At 56.5% G+C, this 16217-nt stretch overlaps 2 protein-coding genes across 6 annotated transcripts in view; both read right to left on the bottom strand.

Annotated features, from left to right (window-relative positions):
• KCNH4 (potassium voltage-gated channel subfamily H member 4) overlaps positions 1-4595 on the bottom strand; it is a 49042-nt gene extending 44447 nt beyond the window's left edge. For all 5 annotated transcript variants that reach the window (XR_003092318.1, XR_003092320.1, XR_003092319.1 and 2 more), the window contains exon 1: positions 4542-4595. The gene's annotated coding sequence lies outside the window, so the exon portion shown is untranslated. The remainder of the gene's footprint in view (positions 1-4541) is intronic.
• Positions 4596-10919: 6324 nt separating this feature from the next.
• Positions 10920-14843, bottom strand: HCRT (hypocretin neuropeptide precursor). The gene is made up of 2 exons (XM_025195110.1): positions 13465-14843; positions 10920-11564 (listed from the first exon to the last, which is right to left on the bottom strand). Exons 1-2 carry the CDS (start codon positions 13483-13485, stop codon positions 11109-11111), a joined length of 477 nt encoding a protein of 158 aa, XP_025050895.1. The 5' UTR covers positions 13486-14843; the 3' UTR covers positions 10920-11108.
• Between the last annotated feature and the right edge of the window lie 1374 nt (positions 14844-16217).

The following is a 16217-nucleotide window of genomic DNA, read 5'->3' as shown; positions in this document are numbered from 1 at the left end:
CCCGAGTCACTGACTGGCTGCTGGGGGGACAAGTGCTAATGTTTCTCTATCTCAAACAGCAGCCCCCTCCTATCCCAGTGCTAGGAGGATTAAGGGCTTCGGTGACACCCTTTAATTCTGACCTGCAATCCTCTCCTATCACAACATCTCCCCCACCAAAACCAGATCTGCTGATGCCCCTCAGTACCTATCCAGGATCCCCACCCCGGCCCCAAAATGCCTTCCTACATCTCTCAGAGCTGGTTACAAAGAGGCAGCCACCTCCTTTCCTGGCCAGTCCAACACCAGTAGAGGTGTTCGTTCTCTCTCTCTCAGGCCATTTCCCTTGCCAATAGCCACCCTATGGCTCCTCAACCCCCACCCAATCTCCTTTTTTCCCAGCTGCTTACAGCCTGTCCTCCTGGCCCAAGTCAGAGGGACCTGGGAGAGCCCTGCTGGGCCCCTGCCTCTGCTTCATGGCCCATTCCCTCCTACTGCTCCCAAAAGTGGCATCCAGTGGTACCAGCTGGCTATTCCTAGCAGCCCTGGATACCCTGAAAGGCAAATTTGTTGCCTGCCCAGAGAAGGCATTTGCCCATTTCTAGATCCTGCAGGCAACATCATTCCAACATGCTGCTAGGGAAACTGAGGCACAGACTGGGGAAGGGACTGGCTCATGGCCATTCAGTGACAGTGCTGTTCTGGAGTCTTCACTGGTCAGCTACTATCCCAACCCCTTCACCACCGCTTCACTCCCACAGAAAGAAACTGAACCCAAGAGTCCTGACACTCCTTCCACACTCTCTTTCAAGAGCCAGGAGTCCGGGTTCTTCCTTCTTTGCATTAATCACAGTTTCACCCTCCCCCTTTGCATTCATGTGTGGTCATTTTCCTCAAAGGTGTGGAGAGAATAAGGCGCGTGTGCCTGTACTGGGGGAAATCAAGCCCTTTGCCGCAGGCTGCAGTGTGCTGGGAACTGAGTGGGGGCTGGGCTTCAAAAATATAATTAACCAGGGGGTGGGCGGGTGCTGTGGTATTGTCTGGAACATCTGGGCTACCTGGGAGCTGAGGCTGCATTGGGGCTGAGAGCCCAGCGCAGCAGAGAACGCCTGCATCTTTGTCTGCCTTGTTTGTGCACAGTGGGCCCCACCGCAATGGTCTCACCTCCTGTCTCCTCATACCCCATCATCAGCCTCATCACACAAAACCTGCCACTAGCCAGGTCCCACACCCAACCCCTCTAGCACCCAGGCCCTGCCCTATCAACAGCCCATTCCCATAGGTTAGGGAGTGGTTAGGAGGCATGGGAAACTGCTTCCCAGAGGGTTGGGGGTGGCATGGGGCTTGGTGATCTCTGCCTCCAAAGGAGTCACAGGAATTAGGTCTCAAGTTCCATCTAGTTACCTCACCACCAACCCCAACTCCAGGCAGGGCCATTCCCCACTACCAGCCTAAAGGTACCTGCCCCCTCTAAGACATCTGTCTGCAGGCTAGGGCACCCACCTGCCCCTTCTGAGTACCCAAAGAGGAAGCAATGAGTGTGGTATGGAAGGGGCCATACTGATGACTGGAGGGGTGCTGAGCAGGGGAACCCATGTCCCCCACAGACAGGACTGGCGGGTGGGAGCTGCTCTCAGGGTGCTCAAGGCCTGATTTTCAGACACCCCCACCTCCCTGAAGTGTACGTTTGGCCCCAGCCTCCCTCCCCCTTCAAAGGGGGTTGGTTCTGCTCTGCCTGGGAGCATCTCACATCATTTGCCACCGCCTGGCTCCTCCTGGCAACAGCACCAGCCCAAACACACTGGGTTTCCCTACCTGGCCAATGAGTTCCCTGAGCCCAGGCTGGGCTGGATGACGTGCAGCTGGCCTCACAAGGTGGCACCAGCACCACAGCACCAGGGGACAAAACAGTTTGCTTCCCAGTGCTGGCTTGTAGAGTCAGTGGGAGAAACCCACTCCAGCCCACTGCTCAACAGGAAGTGGACCCATGACATACCAGAAGGATTCCACAAAAACTAATTTCCACTTCCATCAAAAAGTGGGGTTTTTCCCTCTCTCCAAAAATGAAAACCTGAAGGAGAAAAAGCTCCCCAAATACAGCAAAGGAAAAAATCCCACATTTTGAGGTTCTTCATAAAATAAATAAATAAATAAATAAATAAATACAATCAGCTAAAAGCAACAACAACATTGTTTTCATCAGATATTTCCTCTGTGGAAAACACAAGGATTTCTAAATAGCTTCAGTCCATAAGCTCCAGGGCTAGCGGCTGCTGTCTTGCCACTGTAATCAGTGGAGACCCTGGAATCCAGCTGGCCAGGAGGGGTTCCCACCACCTAGCTTCCCCTAGCAGAAGATTTCCATGGGGTGTCCTCTTCCCACCTTGCTGCTCCCTTGTCTAGCCCACAGCTCTGCACTAACACAGGAGAGTCTAGAGCTAAAAGCAAACTTTTGTGCAGCCCAAACCAGCTGCCCTGACTGCCCCAGCCACCAGGCCAGACCAGGATGAGACACCACCCCTGAATATGGTGGGAACAGTGTCCCCAGAGTTCTCAGGTGTAGAGCATCCAGAACATCCGCAGGGGGAGGCAGCTGGGTGGGAAAAAGACACCAAGCTCCCAGAGCCAACAAGCTGCTTCCTTGCTCCTGAGAAACAGCATCTGACAAAGTGCGCTTCAGCCCATGAAAGCCTGTGCTATATATTGACCTACTTTGCTTATTCTATATGGTGCCAATCTACTCTGCCTTCTACTTGACTTCAGACTAACACAGCGAACTACATCTCTCCTTCCTCCTGAAGTCAGAGGCACCCCAGGCAGCATTTGAAATCAGGGACTATTCTTAGGGTTTCCTACCCACTGCCACTTAAGCCCTGAGCTGCGCAGCATCTAGGCAGCCCCTCACTCACTCCTCAGCCCTGGTTGCTCCCTGGGTCTCCCTTGCTCACTAGCACAGGCATGGACGAGCAGCCAGGGCAGCCCAGACCAGCGCAGACACTTGTGCTGGGCTTGGCTCCACTCCAGCCAGATTCTTTCCGGGGATTCTCCCTCTGCCACACGCCATGGGAAGCCGGGTCAGTGCTGCAGAGCTGGCAGCTGGGGACGGGAGGGCACTGTCTCTGGTACTGAGCAGGAACCTGCCAGCTGTGTGTACTTGCTGCACCAAGTGCCCCCCTGGCAACAGAGGAGATGGAAAACAGCAGATCAAGGCAAAACATTCATTGTAATGCAATATATCCCAGCTGCAAGCCTTAGATGCAGCCACAGTGCTGGTCCCTGGCCTTAGACACATAATATTGAGTTTAATCCATACTTATATAATTCTCGGCACAGCTAATGATCCAGCATGGGGGGCTGGCATAGGGGGAGCTTCAGTGTTTTATACTGCCTTTGTTTCTTCCCCACTGGCTCAGCTTCCCCATAGCCTAGCATGGTGGGGAAGGAAGGGGTGCAGATCTGGGGAACAGCAGCTCCCTGCCTGGCGATAAAGGGTTAGGGGGTAGTCTCCTTATGAAAGGCTTTCCAGGAGTCCCAGAAAAGACTAAAATTAGTTTTCATTGATCTTTCTGGAAGCTTTTAAATTGCAATCCACTTGGGCAGGCCTGGGGTGAGGAGGTGGGAATCTTCTCACCTACAATATGGCATTTTATTTACCAAAAAAAACACGCTAACCATACCTTCCCTGGGGGCAGCGTTTCACAACCCAGGCAGCCTCCTGGGTGGTATGGAAATTCAAGCAAGGAGGGGGCCAGAGGCTGTGTGTGGGGGGGGGAAGCATCTGAGAGCTGGTGATGGATTTTTTTCTTGACACTTTCCACCAAGTGACAAGCAAATGGGGAAAGCTCCGAAATGGCATTCCCCTCACCAAGCCCAGGGCTCCATGCAGGTCCGGTACCTAGATAACAACCTGGGCTGCGGGTGGGGCGAGCTTGATAGTGCAGAACAAGGAGGCGGCGATGCCAAGAAAGGCACCCAGTACCTACAAAGGTGCTTCCTACTTGTGCAGCAAGTTTCCCACCCCGTCCCAGATCCACTAGGCAGAAGCCTCCGCTGCCCAAGGGATGCCACGCTGCGCCACAGAAGGCCAGCGGCCACCACCAAGCCCAGCCGCGCTTTTCCTAGAGGCACGCAGCCCCCAGTCACAGCAAAGCAGCACTGTTAAGAGCATACCATCCCTCACCCTTCTGTGCCGTGGCTTTGCAGCCCAGCTGCTGGCGAGAGAGGCGCATGACGTGGGGCGGCCCTGCAAGGTGGCAGCAGTGGTCCACTTGGTGTGGGGGCAGAAGCCCTCAGGACTTTCGGGAGGCACAAAGGGGGAGCCATCCCCTGCCGCCCCTGGTCCTGGAGGTCTCCCCGGGTGGGCGATGATGAGCCCAGGAGTGTGGGGCAGCCAGGAAGGAGGCTGCAAGGGGGTACCCCACGACTGTGCCCACACGCAGCCAGCGGGGGCACGGGGGAGCCCAAGTGCCCCCACCAGAGCCCCCCCAACAGCTCTGGGAGCGAGGGCCCGGCTGGCGCCCCCTGCCCTCCCGCAGGGCACGCCCGGCCGGGCTGCGACTTACGTGTCCCATCGAACCTGTTGGCGATGGTGTCCAGGAAGGTGTTCTGCGGGGCCAGCGCCCCGCCCCGCCCCGCGGGAGGAGCCCTAGCGCCGCGGGGCAGGAAGGGACCGCGCCGGGGCATCCAGCCCGGCCCAGCCCCGCTCCAGCATCCCGGCCGGGGCTTAGCAAGCAACCTCCGGGGAGGGAGACTCCGCCACGTCTCCCAGCAGCCCGTTCCAGCGCCTTCCTGCTCGGCGCCTCAGCGAGTTTTTTCCCCCTCGATATCTAACCTCAGCCTCCCCTGCTGCAACTTGAGACCATTGCTCCAATTCTGTTATCTGCCGGGGCGGACAAGTCTCGCTGCAGCCTCTCTGGAACCACCCTTCAGGTAGCTGAGGCCGGGCTGCGATTACATCGCCTCTCCGGCTCCTCTTCGGCAGGCTGCACAAGTCCACGTCCCTCAGAAGTCACGCGCCCCCGCCCCCAACCCGCTAGCCCCACTCCTTTGCCTGCCTCATGGGGCCAGCCACAGCCTGCCCCTTGCACCAGCTCCCTGCTGCCCAGCCAGCCAGCCCGGGAGAGCCCCTCCTCCCTGGCCTGGGAGACCCCCACTCCCTTGCCCCCCCCCCAGCCCAGCACTGAGGGTGGAATCGGGCAGCGCCTGCTTGGATGCTTTGCCTCTGCTCAAACCCGGCTAGTCATAGAGAAGTAGGGCTGGAAGGGACCCCCCCAGAGGTCATCTAGACCCACCCCCTGCCTGAAGCAGGACATCGCTGTCCTAACCACCCCATACAACCATAATTTAAACTCTGCATAAAGCTACCCTCAACCCTGACTCAACACAAACCCAACACCCAAAATTGCCACAGGTAAAGCCAGGGTAGTTCCTCCCTCAGGAAGAGTGAGCCCCTGGAGTTCAGGGGTATGTTCCCCCCCACCCAATCCTGCAGCCCCATACAGTCAAGCCAGATGAGAGCCTCCAGGGGCAACTGTTGGGCATGGACAAGATGGGGTGGAGGGCTCACAAGGGTTGCGGGGGCAGCCTCGGACTATGGAGGTGGTCTACCCAGCAGCTGCTGGTCAGCTGCATCCTTGGCATGAGGCGTTAACACAGACCCTGGGGAAGGCCAGTGAGGATAGCAGGATGCCACCTGGGGAGTCCCCCAGCCAAGCTGAGATGACCAGACCTCAGAATAACCACATTGCCCCCACCCCGACTTCAGTGGGAGCAGAGAGAGAGGAGTGGAAAGGGGAGGACACTTCCGAATCAGGCCCAGGTGACAATGTAAACACCTTTCCTCCCTCCAGTACCAAGCCCAGTTTCAGGGGTCTGAGCTATATAGATGATTCCCCTCAGGAATGCACTGGTGAGGCTTGCTGCACAAGGGGCTGCAGGCCTGAGCTGTGATGAGCTGGAGCTCTCCACTGCACTTCAGGGAAGGGAAAATTATACCACAGGGGCTGAGGGAGGCCTGCAGACCCAGCAGAGTGCCGTGCAGGGTCCTCCAGGTCTCTCCTGGGCTGGTGAGAGCAGAAAGGCAGGGGTGAAGGAGCCTCTTACCTAAAAGCACTTGAGCTGGTGCTTCTGGCATGGCTGCATCTCTGTATGTGGAGGGGGGGTGGGGATGGAGACAGGAAGGGCACAGCAGAAAGAGGGGAACAATTGTTCTCCAGATAAATGCAGTCAGGGGCAGGGGAGATGCAGGAGGTTGAGGCAAACAGCAGAAAATGGGGAAGCTGCACAGTAGGAGCAATAAAGCAGCCCCTGCCCTTGCCCCCAGCCTGCTCTCCCCTCCAGTTAATTCCCCCACCATGAGCCTAACCCCCTGCAGGAGGCAGACCCTAAGCAGCACCAGAGCCTGGGGGAGAGGAATGAACTGGGTTCAGACTAAAAGGGGGGTAGGGTGGAAATGGGGTTTCTGCTCACATCCTGACCCAGCAGGAAAGGCACTGTTGAGGCAGAAGGAGGTCTCTGGGATAAGGATCATGTATAAGAAATCAGGTGCCATTTTAAGCCCTAAAGAAAGGGTGGGTACAGCTCAAAGCTATGGCTTTAGGGGGTTCAGTACCTTGCTGTAGTACCAGCTCCCTCTGGGACCTGCATCACTGGGTCTCTGTGGGTCTCAGCACTCCAGGGGGAGCTAGGAGCCTTTGCCTCATGTTGGCTTCCCTGGGGAGATTGGTCGAAGGTGGGGGGAGTAAAGAGAATCGTGATGTGTCAGCTTGAGGTGCTCACACCCTGGGCAAGAGGGAGTTTTAAGAAACATGGAGAAGAGGCAGGAACAGAAAACAGAGGGTCCTTTTGATTAGAAGAGGGACTCTGTTTCTTTCCAGGACTGGGTGCAGTGGGGGCACTCAGCAGCTGCAGCAAGCTGAAGTGGGAACCCTGGCACTGAGGCTTTTTGTAGCAGAGTACACCGCAGCTCTATGGAGGCAGCCTGGCTGATTTATTTTCAAACACTGCCCTCTGGCTGCAAGTGTGACTACCGCACAGCAGCTCAGCCCAGAGGCCCAAGAAGATGGAGCTGAACTTCTGCCAAAGAGCTGAGGTGCTGCAAAGTGCACCTATCCCCAGACGTGGACCACCTGCCACCTGGATAGGTCTAGCCCTAGGAGAAGACCTGCTGTCCTGCCCATCCTGCCAGCCCTACTCGCTGAGCCACAGGCCTGCTGGGAGGGGGAAGGCCATGGGCATGGTCCCAACAGTAGCCCTGCAGAGCACAGGACCCAGGCAGTAAACTGGCCTCAAAGTGAAGGCTTGGTTTGCCACATGCCACACTGATGTAGAACATGTAGGGCTGCTATCTCCAGCTTCTAAATTGCTTGGTTCTAGCTCTATGTAACCAACTGGGTCCTGGATCCTTGCAGGATTCTCGCACTCTCTTCCCCTCTCTGGGGCTTAGCCTCTTCTACTGCTGTGGCTTCCACACCTCCCCTATTAACCACGCCCAAACCTCCAGTACTATGCCAGCAAGTGATCATCAAACATAAACCCCTCCTGGATCCCAGCAAATTCCTGCCCTTGGCTTCTGGCTCTTTGCAGCTTCCTCAGGTACCCGTGTTGCCTGGGTTTCCTTCTCATAGATTTCTAGGGTTGGAAGGGACCTGTTAGATCATTGAGTCTGACCCCATGCTGTGGGCAGGAAAGAGAGCTGGGGTCAAGTAACCCCAGCCAGGTGCTTGTCTAATCTCCTTTTGAACACCTCCAAGGTAAGGGAAAGCACCACCTCCCTTGGAAGCCCATTCCGTATTTCGGCAACCCTCACCATAAAGAATTTCTTCCTGATGTCCAATCTAAATCTACTTGGAAAACCTGTTGTCCAAGTTTGCTGATGACACCAGGATGTGGGGAGAGGTAGGTATGCTCGAAGGGAGAGAGAGGCTGCAATTAGATTTAGACAGACTACAGAAGTGGGCGGATGGTAATAGGATGGGGTTCAACGTAGATAAATGCAGGATGCTGCACCTGGGGAGAAGGAATCCACAGCATACATACAGGCTGGGGAGCTCCCACCTTGTGAGCACAGAGGCGGAAAGGGATCTTGGAGTCATTATTAACTCCAAGATGAACATAAGCCACCAATGCCAGACCGCAGCCAGCAAAGTCACCGCACCTTGTCATGCATCCAAAGATGCATCTCAAGCCAGTCCAGAGAGGTGATACTCCCCCTCCATGTGACATTGGTCAGGCTGCAGTTGGAGTACTGCATCCAGTTCTGGGCACCGCACTTTAAGAAGGATGTGGCCTGCCTTGAGAGGGTTCAGAGGAGGGCCATCCACTTGGTTGGAAGGCAACAGGACAGGCCCTATGAGGAGAGGCTGAGGGACCTGAATCTGTTCAGCCTCAGCAAGCAGAAGCTGAGGGGGGACCTGGTGGCTGCCTACAAACTCGTTAGGGGAGATCAGTGAGTAGGAAGGGCCCTGTTCCCCCCAGCAGCACCTGGGGTGATAAGGAACAATGGCCAGAAGCTGCTGGAGAATAGGTTCAGGTTAGAGATTAGGAGGCACTATTTCACTGTTAAGGTGGCTAGGATCTGGAACCAACTTTCTAGGGAAGTGGTCCTCGCTCCTACCTTGGGTAAATTCAAAAAGAAGTTGGACAAACACCTGTCTGGAGTTGTGTGATCCCACCATGTGCTCCTGCCAGTGGGGGGGGTCAGACTAGATGATCTGTTCAGGTCCCTTCTGACCCCAAACTACTATGAAACTATACTGTCCTTCAGTTTATGGCCATTGTTTATGGCCTGATGAGTTTGTAGACACCCATGAGATCACTTAGCCTTCTCTTGCGGAGACTAAAGAGATTCAGGTCCCTCAATCTGGCTTCATAGGATCTTACCTGCAGGCCCTCAACCATGAGTAGCCCTCCTCTGAACCCTTTCCAGGTTATCAACATTCCTCTTGAAGTGTGGCACCCAAAACTGGATGCAGTATTCCAAACTGCGGCCTCACCAGTGCCACATAGAGGGGAAGTATCACCTCCCTAGACCTGCTTGTGATGCACCTATGAATGCAAGAAAGAATGTGGTTAGCCTTACTTATTACCTCGTTACATTGGCTACTCGTGTTCATTTTTGTGTCGACTATGACTCCAAGATCCCTTTCCACTGCTGTGCTGCTTAGAATTTTTCTTCCCAGTCTATAGGTGTATTGGTGATTTTTTCTCCCCAGGTGCTGTACTTTGCACTTATCTTTGTTAAATTGCATCCTATGCTGATCCACCCACTTCCCCAGCCTATCTGAATCCACTCCCTATCCTCTAGTGCATTTACTATACCCCATAGTTTGGTGTCATCTGCAAATTCAGTGATTTAGATGAGGGTGTAAAAAGCACTCTGATGAAGATATTGAACAGTACTGATCCAAAGACAGAGTCTCGGGGGATACCACTGCCCACATCTCTCCAGGCAGAAACCAACCCATCCACCACTACTCTCTGGTTGCATCCCATAAGCCAGTTTTCTACCCACTCTGAGCTTTCTCCTGCAGTTTAGAGTAACAGAAACTCTGCCCTCAACCACAGCCAAGCCAGACTACCCTCCCTGGCTCAGAAATCAGGCTTCTAGTAAGCTGGGCTTTACCTCTTTTGGTCATGTGGCCTTCACCTTGCCCAGAGGTTCCTAATTAGTCCAATAGTCTGCTCTCAGGTGCTGCAACTGAAACCACTGAGCTGCAGCCACTGCCCTTTCACCTGCCTGGAGCCTTCTCCACCTGTGCCCATGCAGCTAGCACTCTGGCAGCCCCTGCCTGCACTTCAGCTCTTTGTAGCTTCCCCTGGCTGCTTGCTACTCTGCAGCTGGTTTTTGCTCAGCTGCCTACCTAATTGCAGCCCTCCAATGTTGGCTTCCTACCCTCCAAGCAGCGGTAGTTAGAGGACCCTGCTACAAATCAAAGGATTGGGGAAGGACTCAGGGCCTGGCTTGTCCAATCCCTGTAGGGATTCAGGATCCTTACCCAAGCCAGGTGGCTCCCCCTTCACTGAGCAGAGGATCCATGCCCCAGTTAGCACTCGCTACCACCCAGGATCTCCTCTCTTCTAGCACGGACATGCTTGCATTCAAAAGCAGCCTGTGGGTGGGGCAGCACTGTGTGGGAAGGGGCAGCACCAGTCCTTATGTTACATGGGAAGGAAGCTGCATCCCCACTCTGACCACCCAGTACCCCACGTGCCCTTCATAGCTGTCCAAGGTGGGTATAAACCAACCCAGCTCAGACCCTTGCTTACAAAGGTGGTGTATTCACTTTCTTTGTGCAGGGGCCAGACAGTGATGGGTCAGCCCCAGAGAGCCAACTGATCTGTGGCTTCCACAGTGGGAAGGGGCAGGGATCTAGGGGTACATGGAGCTAAGCTGCTCTGCAAACTCCTTGTGCCCCAATCATGATGACTGTGAAACCTTACAGCTCACCAGCCTGGGGCTACTCACCACCCACACAGATAAGACTCCAGTTGCATCGCTTTGCCTGGAAGGGACTGCTTATCTCATGTGCCAGGGAGAGGCAGCAAGGTGGCACCTGGAGCCCTGATGAGGCCAGCACCCAGTAGTGATTCACCCTGTGCTCTCACTTACTTCTTGCTGTCTCAGAAGATGCCCTCGGAAGGGTACATCTTGTGCGGCAGTTTCCCTTGAGTCTGGGATCCTGTCAGCCCTCCCAGCTCCATCTTTCCCAGACACTGGCTCCCTGACAGACCTCTCCTCCCTCATGCTCCGACCTGCGCAGAAAGGGACGCACACAGAGGTACTGGTAGAGGGTACCAAACCCATAATAATCCTCAGCATCACACTCAAAGACCCTATCTGCTGCTCTCTTAAGCTGCACAGAAAGGCCCTGAGCCACTGATGCCCACCCAACATGCTACCAGCAGATAACATGAGGACAAGACAGCAGTGAAATGTCATGGTAGTTTATTTGCAAAAGGCTGGCAGTGCCCATGGTGCCCCAGGCAGGGTGCAGCTTGGGGCCATGCAGAGGGTGTTTAAAAGTTTTTATTTACACATGGCTCCAGAGGTTGAGTCCTGGGAGTTTCCCCCCCACTCAGGGATCCTGTCCCCCTCCCACCCCTGCAGGGAGCCAGCTCCCCCAGCCACCTCAGTAGAAGCTCTTTGCTGCCACCAGGTCTTGGCTCTTGGTAGAGTCCTTTCCCATCTGTCCCATGCACTCCCTGGTGCCGCTGGGGTCAGCGTCAGAAGCTCCCCGGGCTGGTGTCGGCTGGGTATCTGTGCCTGAGGGGCAGCCTGATGCATTGCGGCAGGCTAAGACTGGGTGATCCAGTGCCAGCTCTGCCCGCCTGCCCATCGTGAGGATGCCGGCTGCGTGGTTGCCCGAGCCCTGAAGCAGGCGGTAGAGCCGGCTCTGGAAGGGCTGCGAGCCACTCTTTCTCTTGCCCAGGGTGAGGATGCCTGCAGCATGGTTGCCCATGCCATGCAGTAGGTCATAGATGCGGCACGAGCAGGTCTTCTGGCGACAGCAATCAGGAACACCCTGCCGAGCCACAGCCAGGGAGCAGAGCAAGAAGAGGAGCAGGAGGCAGGCAGCTTTCTGGAGCTGTGGAGGGGCAGGGCAGATTAGTGTAGGAGCATGCTGGCTGAGGAGCAGGGCTGGCAGTCACAGGGTTAATCCTGACATGTACCCCAGCACTTCAAAATCCAAGCTGGGGGACTCAGGGGGTCTAACCAGCCCAGTGCCAGCCCCCCAGCTGCTGCACAGGGGAGTGCAGAGACAGAATATAACCCACGCCCAAGAAGGGCTGGCTGGGATCCCTGGGACCAGCGCTTCTTGGCCTGGAGCTTCTGTGATTGTCTGTCCCCTTGACAAGTCCTAGGACAGGGGTGGGCAAAGTATGGCCCATGGGCCAGATTCAACCCACCAAGAGATTTTATTCAGCCTGTGGTGGGTGTCTCAGCCCTGCCTGGCCCAAGTGGCCAAGCTGTGGTGTGTGTGGCAGGTCCCACTGCCCTAAGTTGGGGGTGGCATGGCAGTCAGACTCTGCTTCCAGGCAGTCCCATGGCAGCACCTTCCAGCTGCTGCTACTAGCATCTGCTGCTGGACCCAGCCCCACTGCCTGGCCACCCTGGCCCGTCTGCCCTGCACCCACCTCCAGGGGCACCGGGCAACAGGGCGGGGTCTCCATGGAGCTCAGCCCAGGACCTGCGCAGGCAGGGCACGCTCGGCCTGGCAGATGGGACGGAGCCACAGGTGGGTGGCAAGCGGCATCCAGGAGCAGGACAGGCAGGCGGGGCTGGGACTGTGGGGTAGTGACAGTGCAGGGCCAGGGCTCAGGCTCAGGGAAGAGCCGTGATCCACTGCCTGCATGTCCCTGCGATGGGCACCGGTTCTGCAAGCAGGGACATGCCGGGAATGGATCGTGGCTCTGTCCTGGGCCCTTGTCCTGTGTTGGCCCCGGCCCCAGCCCCAGCCCTGCCCGTCCATCCATCCTGCACCCAGATGCCGCTCCTCGCCCACCTGCAGCCCTATCCCATCCATCCAGCTGAGCATGCCCAACCTGCAGGGGTCCCAGACTGGTCTCCATTGAGACCCTGGGGCCAGGCTGGGATCCCCAGGCAGTGACAGCATGGGGCTGGGGCCCGGGCCAGAGCCTCATAAGGAGTTTTGGTGAGCTGTTGATGGCCGAGAAACGGGAGGGGGTGTGGGGCAGCTGCTGACCTGCCCTGCAGCAGCTCACCAGAACTCCCTAAGTGGCCTTCTGGCCCCAAAAATTGTCCACCCCAGCCCTAAGAGATCCTCCTCCTCTTCCTGCCTGGTCACAGAAGGTTCCTGCTCCGCCCAGCCAGCTGCAGGTGCAGAGTTCCCATCATCACTCACTGCTCTGTCCCACTTGGATGCCATTCCTAATGTAGCCACGTTTGCACTCAGCCCAGGGGGCAATCTCTCCTAATGGCTCCAGCTTTGGCTAGTCCAACATCACAAGGCTCCTCCATGGGTCGCCTGCCCCCATGGATTGGAACAGAACCCAGGAGTCTTGGCTTCCAGCCCCCTTACTCTATTAGGAAAGACATCGGTCCCCCTCCCAGAGACAGGTCGAGGCTCTGAGCTTCCCCCCAGCACCACGAAACCTCGGTCCCCTCTCAGAGACCCAAGGGTCAGAGCTGGGCTAGGCTGCTCATGCCAGTTTGCCTAGGAGAGCACATGGCTGGGGTCAGGGGGTCCCTACACCCCACGCTGGAGCTGGGCTGGCAGGACTTGCCCAGTGAATTCAGCAAGGCAGGGATCCCCAGCCTCTGGCTGTCACTGGATTTCAGGCAACACACCCTATCCTGGTCAGAGGTTCTGCACTTTGTTCCCCACCCCTGTCTGTCCACTCCTGTCCCTCCCACCCCCATGCCACCCTTTCTGCAAGCATCTTCTCTGCAGCTCCCTGTGGCTTCCATGAGACTCCCAGCCTAGCTGTGTCCAATGCGTGTCCTCAGGGCCCCGGGAGACATACCTTGGCATTTGGCGCCTCCATTGTTCCAAGGTGTCTTCAGGTGGTCGAGCGGAGATGTGGCATGACCCGCCGTGGGAGGCAAGGTGCAGAAACACCCTGAGTTGCTCTCCCAGCAGCCTGGCCTTTTATAGGGCCGCATTCCCTGGAGGCCCATTCACAGCCCTTTCCAGCCCAGGCACAATGGCACTGCCAAAAATACCTCTTGGATATGGAGGGGCCGGGGCTGCAGAAAGGGCTGGTCTCCGGGAGACCCGCTCCCATTGTTCCTGGTAGCCTGGAGACCGGTCTGGCCTTTCCCCTCATTTGTGGTGGCTCATTATGCAGCGGTGTCCGACTCCCTGCGTAGCCTGGTGCTAATGAGCCTGTAATTTCCTAAGGAATCTGTCGTCTAAGCAGCACAAAGGGGTGGAAGGTCAGTGTTGAGGAGGGAGCAGAGGGTGGGCAGGATGGCCCTGGCTGGCTGTAGACAATGATGGTTCTTGGGGAAGGCACAGGGGCCTTGTTTGTCTGGGCCCTATTAGACTAATTACCTCTTTACACAAAGGAGAATGGCCAGCCAAACCCAGACATTGTCACTTCCTGCCGTGTTGGAGGGACTGGCATGGCATCCACGGCCTGGCTCTGCTGGAAGCCCCCCCTTTACCCTCATCTCCATCCCCAAAAGACTGCCCCCACCCACCAGCCCTCATGGCTGGAGCAGCCCTTACCTCTGCTGAGGCTTCAAGCACTCAGGCAGCACTCTGGCTTCATGACTTGTGAGGAAGCATTTATCCCCCCTTTGGCTCTACCTGGATCTGACACAGAGCTCAAGGTGATGGAAGCTGCATCCAGCTGGGTCATGCACAGAGCCAAGAGGACATCAGACCTTCACCCTGCAGAAGGGACCTCTGCACCCAGCCACCTTGGCATCCTGTGGGGCATAACCCGGGCAAACCAGGCAGAGCTCAGGGAGGCGTCTGCTCATGAGGATGCCCCATAGGCAAAGCCAGTCACCCCAGGGTAAGCCCTATGTCCCCTTCTTCAGAAGCTTGTGATGAGTCCACAAAAGCCAAGACCCACTCTACAGGGTTCTTTGTCATCACAAGGGGTGGTTTGTGCCTCCCGGGCACCCCTAGGCTGCCCATCCAGCCCTGCCCACAGAAAGGGCACAGTCCAGGCATCAGGGTGAAAGAGACACCCACTACACAGCCATGACCACCAGAATGAATGTAGGGCCAGCAGCTTGGGAGTTAAACACACTGTCTCCACTCACCTGTCAGCCACCACCAGCAGTGAGGTGATGCATTTGCCTGGTTGTTCCCAGGCAATCAGAGCTCCTGAAGGGAAGGAGGCTGGAGGCTTTATCCAGCCCATTCTGGTGGGAACCCAAGGAGCATCCCAGGCTGTGCAGGATTGTGTTGGCCACACCAGCACCCAAGGGAAAGAAAAGGCACTGCCTCAATGAGCTCTGGTCCTTCCTAAGAGGGCAAGGCCTCTTGTTGCCACAATGACTATCAATCTAATAAGCAGGATAGGCAGGGGCAGAGTCTACACGGATGTCCCTGCTGCCATCAGCTTGGACTAGGGCTCCCAAGAGAGGGTTTTCAGCTGCCCGGGAGCTTGACTGTGGGAGGGAGTGTCTGCAGGCTGGAGGGGACAGGGTGGTGCAACTGTCTGTGCAGCATGAGGTAGAGCTGCATGTACAACAGGTCTAGTTTGAGGCTGATATCTAGGAAGATGAGCTACAGTGGAAGGGCTAGGAAGCAGAGGTGCCCCCTGCACATCACCAGTGGTTCAGGCACCCCATCTTCCAGGTCAGGCCCTGTCCTGTGAGAGCAGGGATGGGGAGGGGGTGTTCAGTGCAATGGGAGCAGGGCCCAAACCAAGACTGGTACTGACTTTCCTCCCTGTGCCAACCTCAGCTAAGGGCACAGGGCACATAACAGGGGGAAGCAGAAAGGAGCTGCCAGGGTGCATCTGCTCTGAGGATGAGCTGGGGGGCTTGAAGGCCCAGGCCTTTCACAGGCACTGGATGGAACTGGGTCTTGCTGCTTATATAGGCCCAGGCTCAGCAGGGAGAAATCAGGGCTGGGTTCTGGGCCTCCAGGTGTTGGGAGACTTCACACTGGCAAGGGGTGGGGGCTCTTCCAGCAGAGATATCACCTAATTGCTTTTATGCTGGGGGAAGCATTTCTGGGTAGAGCTGGCAGGGGGTCTGTGGTTGGGGCAGGTTCTCCATGTGGCAGGAGCCAAGCAGAGGGACGGGGGGAAGAAACACAGCCTTGGAACTCCCCAGGGAACACAGAGCAGAAGCTTCAGGCTGAGCTGTTGTCAGACCAGCGACAGTAAAGCCTGCAGAGACAAGCCCCAAGCTGTGCTGGGGGAACAGATGTGGCAATGCCAACATCCCAATCCAGGGGGGTTTGCAGTATGGGGTCACTACTAGGATAGAGGGATGCCAGGAGTCCATGGGGCAGCTGCATACTGCAGTCAACAGAAGTATATCCCAAGGTACCCCTTCTCTGCATCACCTGCCCTAGGTCTGGACCCAGCCTCCACAGATGGCCATGGCACCCCCAGTGGCCCTGCATGTCCTGCTTCCTCCCCTCTGTCCTCTCAGGGTATCACCCTGTTATCCTGTGCCATATCTGGATGGTGAAGTTGGTCTCCGAGGGCAGTCTCTCCCAATGTGAGCTTTCTGGACATGCAGTGTCACTCACAGTGGGACTCCAACCCCCTCTGAGACTCTCCTCCCTTGTGCTGGGCCCTGCCAG

This window comes from Alligator sinensis, unplaced genomic scaffold (assembly GCF_000455745.1).
Source record: "Alligator sinensis unplaced genomic scaffold, ASM45574v1 scaffold1555_1, whole genome shotgun sequence".
NCBI lineage: Eukaryota > Metazoa > Chordata > Crocodylia > Alligatoridae > Alligator > Alligator sinensis.
The sequence above is the reverse complement of the archived record's forward strand: the minus strand, read 5'-3'. Positions and strand labels throughout refer to the sequence as shown.